A 12,774-nucleotide genomic window follows, 5' to 3' on the forward strand; every position below is an offset into this window, starting at 1 on the left:
CTAGATTGAAACTGACACAGTGTGTCTGCCTCCCGAACAGTGTTAGGTAGATAGTTCCAGAGTTTGGGTGCTAAATAGGAAAAGGATCTGCTGCCCGCAGTCGATTTTATAGGTATTATCAAACAGCCAGAGTTTTGAGAACGCAGCGGACGTGGAGGACTATAATGTTATAAGAGCTCGCTCAATTACTGAGGAGCTACGCCATTCAGGGCTTTATAAGTAATTAACAAGATTTTAAAATCTATACGATCTTTGATAGGGAGCCAGTGTAGTGTTGACAGAACCGGGCTAATATGGTCACACTTTCTGGTTCTAGTAAGGACTCTAGCTGCTGCATTTTGGACCAACTGTAGTTTGTTGATCAAGCATTCAGAACAACCATCCATTAAGCATTACAATAGTCTAACCCTGAGGTCATAAATGCATGAATTAACATTTCTGCATTTGACGTTGAGAGCATAGGTCGCAATTTAGATATTTTTTTTAGATGGAAAAACGCTGTTTTACAGATGCTAGAAATGTGGCTTTCAAATGAAAGATTGCTATCAAACAGCACACCTTGGTTCTTAACTGATAAAGAAGAATTGTCAGAGCAGCCATCAAGTGTTAGATAGTGTTCTGGATTATTGCATGTGGGGTTTTTAGGTCCGATAATTAACACCTCCGTTTTTTCAGAATTTAGCAGTAAGAAGTTACTCGTCATCCAGTTTTTTATATCGACTATGCATTCCATTAGTTTCTCAATTTGGTGTGTTTCACCAGGCCGTGAAGAAATATAGAGCTGAGTATCATCAGCATAACAGTGAAAGCTAACACCATGTCTCCTGATAATATCTCCCAAGGGTAACATGTAAAGCGTGAAAAGTAATGGCCCTAGTACTGAGCCTTGAGGTACTCCATACTGCACTTTTGATCGATATGATACCTCTTCATTCACTGCTACGAACTGATGGCGGTCAGATAAGTACAATTTGAACTATGCTAAGGCACTTCCACTAATGCCAACAGAGTGTTCTAGTCTATTTAAAAGAATGTTGTGGTCGATAGTGTTGAACGCAGCGCTAAGATCCAGTAGAACTAATAAAGAGATACAAACACGATCAGATGATAAGAGCAGGTCATTTGTAACTCTAATGAGAGCAGTCTCAGTACTATGATACGGTCTAAATCCTGACTGGAATTCCTCACAGATACCATTTTTCTCTAAGAATGAATATAATTCTGAGGATACTACCTTTTCTAGTATCTCTGACAGAAAAGGGAGATTTGAGATCGGTCTATAATTAATTAGATCCTTGGGGTCAAGTTGTGGTTTTTTAATGAGAGGCTTAATAACAGCCAATTTGAAGGTTTTGGGGACATATCCTAATGACAATGATGAATTAATAATAGCCAAAAAGGATCTATGACTTCTGGAAGTAGCTCTTTTAGTAGTTTAGATGGAATAGGGTCTAACATACATGTTGTTGGTTTAGATGATTTAACAAATTTATACAATTCTTCCTCTCCTATAGTAGAGAATGAGTGGAATTGTTCCTAAGGGGATCTATAGTGCATCTGATGCTATACTGTAGCTGACGGCTGCATGGTTACAATTTTATCTCTGATAATATCGATCTTGGAAGTAAAGTAGTTCATAAAACCATTACTGCTGTTCTCTTGGGAAATGCCAACACCTGTTGATGCTTTATTTTTCGTTAATTTAGTGACTGTATTGAATATACTGGGGGTTATGTTTATTTTCTTCTAGAAGAGACGAAAAGTAATCAGATCTAGCAGTTTTTAATGCTTGTCTGTAGGATAGGGTACTTTCCCGCCAAGCTATACGAAACACCTCTAGTTTTGTTTTCCTCCAGCTGCGCTCCATTTTCCGGGCTGCTCTCTTTAGGGTGCGAGTGTGCTCATTATACCACTGTTTTCTTTGATCTTCCTTAAGTGTAAAGGAGCAACTGTATCTAAAGTGCTAGAAAAGAGAGAGTCCATAGTTTCTGTTACATCATCAAGTTTTTCTGTGCTGTTGGATATGCTGAGGAATTGAGATAAATAAGGAAGTTTACTTACAAAGCAGTCTTTTGTGGTAAAAGTGATGGTTCTACCATACTTGTAACAATGAGTAGAATTAACAGTTTTAGCTATATGGAGTTTACACAAGACTAGATAATGATCTGAGATATCATCGCTTTGCTGCAGAATTTCAACACCACTAACATTAATTCCATGTGACAGTATTAAATCTAGAGTATGATTTCGACAATGAAACGTGTTGTCTAACCTCAATAGAGTTCAGAATGTCTATGAATGCTGATCCTAATGGATCTTTTTCATTATCGACATGGATATTAAAATCGACAACAATTAAGACTTTATCTGCAGCCAGTACTAACTCAGATAGAAAGTCAGAAAGTCAAAATTCTTTAATAAAGTCTGTATGGTGCCCTGGTGGCCTGTATACAGTAGCCAGTACAAGCATCATAGGGGATTTATTAATAACATGTGTTTCTCTAAATAATGTTATACGCAGCATAACATATTACACAACGATAATGCAAGTAAATACAAAATGCAGTTTTTAAATGATGATTTCATTTAGTAAGGGAAAAAAGCTGTCCAAACCTACCTGGCCCTACATGAAAAATTAATTGTCCCCTTCTGTTAAATCATGAAAGAACTGTGATTAACCACATTATTTTAGAAAGCTGAGTTAAATTTCACTAGCGAAACCCAAGCCTGATTACTGCCAGACTTGAATCAAGAAATCACTTAAACAGAACATGTCTGACAAAGTGAAGCATGCTTAAAGAGCAACACATCATGCCACAATCTAAAGAAATTCAAGAACAGATGAGAAACAAAATAGTTGACGTGTAAAGGATTAGCCCTTATTTTAATTTAAATTTCGGGGAATCTTTTCTTAAGATGCAATATTGATATTTACACGATTAATCGATATTAATCAAAATGTCCAACTTATACCTTGTTAACGATACCTCATTAACGACTTGTCCAGCAAGCATTAAAATCAGTATGTTATCTTTTAACAATTCAGTTTTATTCCCAGTGGCCACAGAAATACCCCCGCACGGCTCAGTTTTCCATGCATAAATTATCTGCCCAGTTATTTTATCGCATGAAGAAACTATTGAAAGCAGATGTAGTAATCATACATTATGATGATAAAAGACAATTTTCATCCACACCAGATTATTGCTGATGAAATCAGCTTTCATTCGAAATCAAACAACAGTTATTTGGCATACACAAAGTACATACCTTAATTTTATATACTGAGTGGTTAAGGCATAGATTCTAAATAATCACACCAAGCATGTGAAACTAAACAATAGTGATCGGGAAAAATTGGACATCAAAAGATTACAACAATAACATAGGTACAACCTGCATATATATTGTAAATATATTGTACATATTGCTTCTGAGTATGTTGCTTTAATAGCAGGAACAATTATACTTTGTTCTTTTTGCAATCCTTAAGCAAGATTTGAGTCTCTTTGTCTGTTACTAAGAAGAAAATGATTGTTCAAATGTGAGAGAGAGAGGGGTTGTCCGGGGGTCACGAGTGTCCCGTCTGTGCTGGATCCTTTCCAGATGCAACGGGCTTTGTACTGTTTGACTTTATTTATGGTAAACCGGTCACGAACATTGAAGGTTCTGTTCTTTAAAGACATCCAGATGTTCTTATCAGATATCTGTTATTTTTTAGAGGTCTCCTGAGATAAGGAGATTTAGGGCAGGAAATCGGCCAGCCAGTCAAATGCTAGGAGTGGGAGGTTTAATTCCTGTTCAGGAATGTTTGAAATTACCTGTGTGTCCTGGTCTACTATGCTCTACACATGTATGAGTCTGGAAAGGGTTATAAAGCCATTTCAAAGGCTTTGGGACTCCAGCGAACCATGATCAGAACCATTATCCACAAATAGAGAAAACTTGGAACAGTGGTGAACCTTCCCAGGAGTGCCTGGCCAACCAAAATTACTCCAAGAGCGCAAAGACGACTCATCATAGAAGAACCCAGAACAACATCTAAAAAACTGCAGGCCCCACTTGACTCAATTAAGGTCAGCATTCATGATTCAACAATAAGAAAGAGACGGCATCCATGGGAGAGCTCCAAGGCAAAAGCCACTGCTGACCAAAAAGAACACAAAGGCTCGTCTCACATTTGCCAACAAACATCTTGATTATCCCCAAGATATTTGGGCAAATATTCTGTGGACTGATGAGACAAAAGTTTAACTTTTTGGAAGGCGTGTGTCCCGTTACATCTGGTGTAAAACCAACACAGCATTTCATAAAAAGAACATCATACTAACAGTCAAACATGGTGGTGGTACTGTGATCATTGTGTGCAAAAGCAGCCTCAGGACCTGGATGACTCAATACCTTTTAAAACACTGAAACCTTTTTATCCTTTAAATTATTTAGTGTATTTTAAAAAGTAGAATTGGATTAACTGCATAATAAATTACATTTAAAATCAATATATTTTAAAATGTTCTTCTGTACACTTTTATGAAATACAATTCCAGGACTTTATTTCATAGCATATAGTGAAGAGTTTATTTAATTATCCAGAAGGTTTTTGCTAATGGAAATGACAAGAGAAAGGGACATTCTCATGCATTTTTGAAAATGTATTATTTTCATAAAGACATACATGTCGTGCAACTCTATCCATGTATCTGTCCAGTCCTCCACAAGCAGTTGAATTTAGGGGGAAAAAACAATAAAATTAGTAACTATTAATTTTACGATACTTGCATGAATGTTGTAGATACGCATGGAGAATATAGGTATTGGAAAAATGCTAAAACAAGTCCATAATTGTACAAAAGCTACCCATTACACATCTTACCATAGACATACTATACTTTTAAATCTTCCTTTTCTCCTTAATGTCTTACATGCAGGACTTAAACTGACTATTAACGTCCATGTAAATTGAGTAAAAATGTCAGATATTCTCATATCATTAATATTAACCCAGCAGCCAGATAACAGACCGACCTTTGTAAAAAGGAAGAACATCCTCTTGCTGTGGACTGATAAGGCTTCTTATGTGAAGAGCTGGAAAAAAGTCAATAATGAAAGTAGTACCACTAGAACACCTTACATTTATTTATTTATTTATTTATTAATTGGTTTATTTAGATAGGTATGGTACAAACCAGCCAGAAGAACCTGAAAAATATGCATTGTACATAGCGAGTACAGCATTTGCATCTTGAGTCTGATCAGCCACAACTTTAAAACCACTGACAGGTGAAGTAAATAGCATGGTCATGGGCGCCCAAGGTTCAATGAAGCATGTGGAGAACGATGGCTAGTCCATCTGGTCTAACCATACAAAGCTCAAATTTCTGAAAAAGGTAATTCTGGGTATGATAGAAAGGTGTCAGAACACAGTTTGATGCATTTGGATCCATGGTGGACCCTGTCCACTGATGAAAGCACCAACAATGGATACGTGAGAGTCAGAATGAAGCAATAGAGAAGGTTGCCTGGTCTGATGAATCATATTTTCTTTTAGATCAGGTGGATGGCCGTGTGTGCATTGTTTACCTGAGGAAGAGATGGTAGAAGCATGCACTATGTGAAGAAGGCAGGTCAGTGGAGGTAGTGTTATGCTCTGGGCAGTGTTCTGCTGGGAAACCCTTGTTCCTGGCTTTCATTCAGATGTTACTTTGGCCCACCTACCTGAATGATTGTTGCAGATCACGTACATCCCCTCATGGCAATGGTGTTTTCTGATGGCGGTGATTTTTTTCAGCAGGATAATGCACCATGTCACACTGCAAAAATTGTTGGACATGATAAACAGATCAAGGTGTTGCCTTGGCCTTCAAATTCCCCAGATCCCAATCCAACTGAGCATCTGCTGGATGTGCTGGACCAACAAATCTGATTCATGGAGGCCCCACCTCGCAACTTGCAGGATTTAAAGGGGCCATTACATGGATTTTTTTTAAATTATTTTAATATGTTCCTTGAGGTTATAATGTTAAGAGTTTTTTCCAAAAAAAAAAAAAAACCCAAATAAAAATGTGGAAAAATTATTATTTTCAACCCTCATTATGACCCTCAGTATAAAATGATGTGTTTTTAAGGGCGTGTCCTTTTATGATTGGCTAATGTCATTGCATCAGTCATTGGAAACAGTATCAGTGCCCCGTCGCTATTGCATGTGAGTGTTTTGACAACATAATCAAATAAAATCATAATTCTGTTTAAACCAAACGCTTTAAAGCGAACGTTCTTTCACTCCATTTGTCTTATTGACAACAGACTCAAGCGTTATGACTGTATCCGAAAGCAAACACGCTTCTGTATACTGTATACTTCAATCTTACTCTGGAGGCAGTGTTTATGCAAATGTTTGTGCTCCTGTGATGTCATCTGGCACCTCAGAACCAAATGAGCCACTTTTGGAGCTTGATTAAATAAATGTGACCCTGAACCACAAAACCAGTCTTAAGTCGCTGGGGTATATTTGTAGCAACAGCCAAAAATACATTGTATGGGTCAAAATTATCCATTTTTCTTTTATGCGCAAAATCATTAGGATATTAAGTAAAGATCATATTCCATGAAAATATTTGGTAAATTTCCTACCATAAATATATTAAAACTTAATTTATGATTAGTAATATGCATTGCTAAGTACTTCATTTGGACGATTTTCTCAATATTTAGATTTTTTTGCACCCTTAGATTCCAGATTTTCAAATAGTTGTATCTCGGCCAATTATTGTCCTATCCTAATTATTTATTCAGCTTTCAGATTATGTATAAATCTCAATTTAGAAAAATTGACACTTATGACTGGTTTTGTGGTCCAGGGTCACACATGCTTTGCTTATAATAAGGCTATGAAATTTGCAGGTTGTTTCAATGGTACAAAGACCCCTTATATGCCAAAATTTGATTTCTCATGTCATAACCCTTCAAAGGATCTGCTGTAGAGACCACACAACACATTCAGAGGTCTTTTGGAGCCCATTTGTCGATGCATCAAAGCTGTTTTGGCAGCACAATATTAGGTAGCAGGTTGTGGTTGATCAGTGTTATTTCATTTCAAAACAGAATTGTATTACCATTCCAACTATCGTGATCTTGGTATCTTAGCTATTAACGTTGTTGTTTCTACAGTAGTTTCCAGTCAATGGATGTTTTTGTTGAATTACTAAAATCTGATAGATGTGTAAAAAAGAGAATAATGATAAGAATGTAGTACATGTACATATGTATCACATTTTCATTCAGAACTTCAGGTGAAAAATCATGCTCAGATACATTTTACTGTATATACAAATGAGCTTTGCAGCTGCTAATCAGTTTTCAGACCATTTGAATTAGATTTTTAATACTCAAATGAGATCAGTCATTACATGTACATCTTCTGCATGATCATTGACCATGTAATATAATATGACTAGAGTATTACATAGTAAAATAAGCACAGGCAGGCTATACAAAAGTTTACACCAACTAGAGGAGACCATACTGTACAATGAAACCAATTTGAGATGATAGAGCATCACTTTTGTTTGATGTCACCTAAAGTGAAGTATCTTTTTTAACTAAGCATGAGTAAGCAACCAACACATCTTTGACTTTAAGTTGTTTGTCTTTTTCAGATTGGTGCATTAGACCAATACTTCACTGGTAGGAACAGATTTAATTGACTTGTAATGTTATTACATCCTTTCATGATGCATCACTCTTATTATTCCTCTCTTGTAGGACGTTTCGGATAAAAGGTTCTGCTAAATTAAAAAAATATCTAAATATAAATTGAGTTTTTTTCCTGTTCTCACATTCCTGTCCCTTATAATCTGACTCATTCTGTTTATTAAGTTATGAGTCAGCCTGGCTCAATAAGAATAAGATACAGTTTCCTCAGAAGTTTTAATTTACTGCTCTGTATTTATTGCACTTTTTGTTGTTCCATCTTCATCGGTTTATTTCATACATGCATGTTTATATATAATACTTAATGTTTGTAACTCCCGATCGCTTTTCCACATTTGCAGGTAAAAATGTAATGAAATGTAATAAAAAATAAATAAGATAATTGTGACTTCATCTCACAATTCAGACTTTTTTCCCTTGCAATTCTGAGTTTATGTCCCAGAGACAGACAGTAGTGAAGTATTTTTACTTTACTCAAGTAAATTTAAAAAGTATCTGTAGTTTATCAGAGTGTTTTTCTTTGGAAAACTTTGCTTAACTACATTCCAAAGCATAATGTCATACTTTTTACTGCACTACATTTCATACATAAAATTTGTTGTTTGTTTTACCTTTAATTCTTAAGAACATGCTTTGTACTTTCTTGTACTCAAGTAAATCACCTGAGTAAAAGAAAGAAAGTAAAATATTTCTAATGTAATTAATTAAATGATATTTAATATGAAACGTAGTGCAGTAAAAAGTGCAATATTATGCTTTGGAATGTTGTGAAGTAAAGTGTTCTAAAGAAAAGCACTCTGATAAAGTACAGACACTTGAAAAGTACTTTTAGAGCAGAGTAAAAAATATTTCACTACTGTCCGCCTCTGCATTCATTCTGAGAAAAAAAAATGTGAGAAACATATAGAAATGTTTCTATATCTTGCAGTTCCAATGTCACGTTGCTGGTTGTAGGGACAAGGAGTAGTAGAGGCAAGATCTATGTCACGATTCTGCTGTTTTAGTTGTGGGTTTTCATGTCTTCGGTTGACCTAGTTGCCTGATTAGTTAATTAGCCCCTCACCTGTTTCTGTTTTCTTTTGATTACGTGTTGCATTTAAACCTGTGTTCATCCTGACCAGTTTGTCTGCTATCGTTTGATTTATGTTAGGATATACGGTCTATCCTGTGGATTATTAAAAGAACCCTTTTGAACTGTATTCCTGTTGTGCGTTTTGCTCTGTATACCAAACCGTAACAGAATAGCAGACCGAAACAGTTTTTTTTTTAGCTGCGTTATTCTCTTGCTCATTTTTGTTTCTTTTCTCTCTCCCTCCCGGTATGGATCCCGCCGTCCTACTCCTTTGCCTGGAGCAGAAGGACCGTTCGCTGGTGGAACACACCATGGACTACGTCAACCTGGCGCGCCTTACACACTTCGAAGACCGCTCGCTCTGTGTGTTCTACATCGCCAACCTGAGCGAGCAGTGTAAGGCGCGCCTACCAGCGAACGGTCCCAGGGAGAATTTCGCCGCTTGCGTGGAGTGGGTGCTGGAGTGTAATGGACTGTTTATCTCCGGTGGCCCTGCTGAGGACAGCTCCAGCCCCACTCCCGATCCAGAGCCCAGCCAGCCCTCACCGTCTCGCTGCACGGAGGTTTCTCCAGAGCCCACCGCAGTCGCAGAGCTTGAGCCGGCACCGCGGGAAGTGACTGAGAGACTCACTGCCTCACGAACCATACTCGACGCGACTGACCAGGTGTGTGAGCCGGCAACATCGTGCGTCATGGGAGTTTTAGTGGAGATAGAGGGAACGGACGTATCTCCTGCCCACACATCCACCACTGAGGGTAAGAGACTACTGGTTTCTGGACACATTTCTGAGGATATATTGGATGGTTTAGATGAGGAAGACTTCTGGCTTCTCCCTTTCCCATTGTTCCCACCCACCTCTCCAAGTTCTCCGGCCGTTAGCAAAGCGCTTCCCTGGACCTGTTAGCCTTAAGCAATCCCCCGTGCTCGCTTCTCCAGGGTCAGTCCGTCCAGTGCCCGATTCTCCAGGGTCAGTCTGTCCAGTGCCCGATTCTCCAGGGCAAGTCCCCCCAGTGCTTAAGCTAACAGATCGCCCCCAGGAATTAACGCTACCTGAGCGCCTGTTCCTTGCAAGTACCCTCCAGTGCCTGTTCCTCACCAGTGCCCTCCAGTGCCTGTTCCTCGCAAGTGCCCTCCAGCCAGCTCCTCTAGGAAGGTCTCAAGGAGTTTCCCTCCCAGCCTCCCTCTCCCTCCTCCTCCTCTGTATCAACCAGTCAGTCCAGCAGTCTGTCCTCAGCCACCTCAGGAAGGTCCCTCAGCTCACCCTCAGTATGCCATGTCCGGTGGATCGGTTGAGCTTCGGGTCTCCCTGGGATCAGCTACTTCGGGGTTGGAGGATCCCCAGTCCTCGCCTCCAGCCTGCGAGACCCGGACTCCACCTTGGCCCTCCGATCCATCGGCTCCACCTTGGCTCAGGGCTCCCTCGTCTTCACCGTGGATCGATTACAAAACTATACTGGTATTCAAGGGCAGGCTTTAAGATGGTTTAGATCCTACCTGTCCGATCGCTATCACTTTGTTCATTTAAATGGAGAGTCATCACAATTATCACCAGTAAAGCATGGAGTACCACAAGGATCTGTCCTAGGTCCTCTTCTATTTTCAATATACATGTTGCCTCTTGGTAATATTATTAGAAAATACGGGATTAGTTTTCATTGTTATGCTGATGATACTCCACTATATATCTCAACAAGACCAGATGAAACTTCTAAACTAAGCTAATAGATTGTGTAAAAGATTGAATGACCAATAATTTCCTCCCTCCTATTAAACTCAGATAAAACAGAGATATTACTTATTGTACCAAAAAACAGTACACCGAATCTCTTGGATTACAATCTGCAACTAGACGGATGCACTGTCACGTCCTCTAAAGCCAAAAATCTGGGTGTTATATTAGACAGCAACTTCATATTCCCAAAAATCATATTTCCCATGTTACAAAAACAGCATTCTTCCATCTTAGAAACATTGCCAAGCTTCGAAACATGCTACCCGTTTCGTTACAGTCTCTGCACTGGCTACCTATTCAGTTCCGTATCATTTACAAAATATTATTACTTGCCTATAAGGCCCTAAATGGTTTAGCTCCTGCGTACCTAACTTGTCTTCTAGCACGCTACAATCCAACCCGCTCCCTAAGGTCGCAAAACTCTGGACTTTTGGTAGTACTTAGGATAGCAAAGTCCATTAAAGGAGGTAGAGCTTTTTCACATTTGGCTCCCAAACTCTGGAATAGCCTTCCTGATAACGTTCGGTGTTCAGATACACTTTCTCTGTTTAAATCTAGATTAAAGACACATCTCTTTAGCCAAGCATTCACATAATGCATCTTATAATCTTGTACTGCAGTTATATCTGATCAAATGTACATTATTATTATTCTTTAGCTTGGGTTGAACAAATAATTTTTGCTTAGATGGAACAGCAGCTACGCTAATTATGTCTCTATTTGTTTCTGTTTCTGCCACGGGATTAACATCCCGTGGCAACTAGGAATGGCAGAAGCTTCAGTCTGGATCCAACCCTTAAATGATCTGAGATGACCGAACACCTGAGGAAAGATAATGCCAACCCCTCAGAGGACTTCGGAGGATGCCAAAGCTCAGACAACATACAGAATTACCAAATTTTGCCATAAGTTAAACATATTAAGGTTCTGCAATATATAAATATATTGTGGAAACTTAGATTCCTGTAGAGCTGCTTTGCAACAATTTGTATCGTAAAAAGCGCTATACAAATAAACTTGAATTGAATTGAAAAATTTAACAAACGTAGGAGCACAGGAGTACAGCAATGATATAACAACTAGTAGCAATAAGAACAGAAAATCAGCTGAAACAAACTAAAATCATGACAATCAACAAGGAAATACTCCAACCAATGCAAAACAAAGGAATACATGGATGAAAGCTGACATTGGAGGTTACTTCTAGCAATTCTGAGGGTACGTTTACATGTCAATGATTGTACGGAAACAGTTTTCCGTTGCATTGTCGAAAAGTTTCATTTACAGGCGACAGTGTTGTTATAACGATCCCCGTTCACGCAGATCTGCAAAAACTAATAAAATGCTGTATTATCCACGTTGGGCCAGTAGTTGGCGATGTCAGTTGGTAAAGTAACACTACGTGCATGAGGATAGGTGCATTCCTATAGACTGAACATGAAAATACACATGATGTCACCTTTCCACAAATTCCTGTTTTCATAGTTTACATACAGACGATAGCGGTATGGTTTTCAAAAACATGCACTTTGAAACCCGTTTTCAAAAATTGCTGTTGATGTGTGCTGTAAGTGAATGGCCAAAATGCATTCAAAGTTTTCAGTTCTTTGTTGAAAATGATGTTGTATAAACACCTTATCCAGTTTATATCTTGCAATTCAGACTTTGTTTTCTCAGAATTCTGAGTATACATAACTCAATTCTGTGTTGTTTTTTTTAATGCCACAAATAACAAAGGTAATTGCGACTTTTTTTTTTCTCAGAATTCTGTAATTTCTTTCCTCATAATTGGGAGTTCATGTTTCACAATTCAGACTTGTTTATATCTTGCAATTTTACATTATATTTCGACATCTCGCAATCCTGACTTTATTATATTTTGCAAATTACAGTTTACATCTCGTAGATAGATGTGAGATATAAACATAATAATACTATTATGCAGTAACTGCTTTAACAATACCATTATTGGAGTAACTGGCTAGAAGTGGAGGTGCTAACCTAACTACATTTCTCAGTAATTTGACAGTAGTAGCATTTACAGTAAATAACTACTTTAACAAGCAGCAGTGTAGCGCAACTTATAGTAATCTCTATAGTAATTTAATTATTTTTATAGTCAATTCATTCTAGAAAATTTATTTATTCTAACCTAAGGCCCGTTCACACCAAGAATGATAACTATAAAGATAACTATATTAGCGTCCACACCAGCAGTTAGAATGAATCGATTTACTGGAATGAATTAATTATAAAATA

At 38.0% G+C, this 12,774-nt stretch overlaps 1 protein-coding gene across 1 annotated transcript in view; it reads left to right on the plus strand.

Moving 5' to 3' along the window:
* LOC306865264 (uncharacterized protein) overlaps positions 1-12,161 on the plus strand; it is a 35,810-nt gene extending 23,649 nt beyond the window's left edge. Inside the window, exon 3 of the mRNA XM_079409780.1 lies at positions 9,067-12,161. Within this exon, the coding sequence (XP_079265906.1) occupies positions 9,067-9,687 (621 nt within the window). The 3' untranslated portion in view covers positions 9,688-12,161. The remainder of the gene's footprint in view (positions 1-9,066) is intronic.
* The last annotated feature ends 613 nt before the right edge of the window (positions 12,162-12,774 follow it).

This window comes from Barbus barbus (genome assembly GCF_936440315.1).
Source record: "Barbus barbus genome assembly, chromosome: 46".
Taxonomy (NCBI): domain Eukaryota; kingdom Metazoa; phylum Chordata; class Actinopteri; order Cypriniformes; family Cyprinidae; genus Barbus; species Barbus barbus.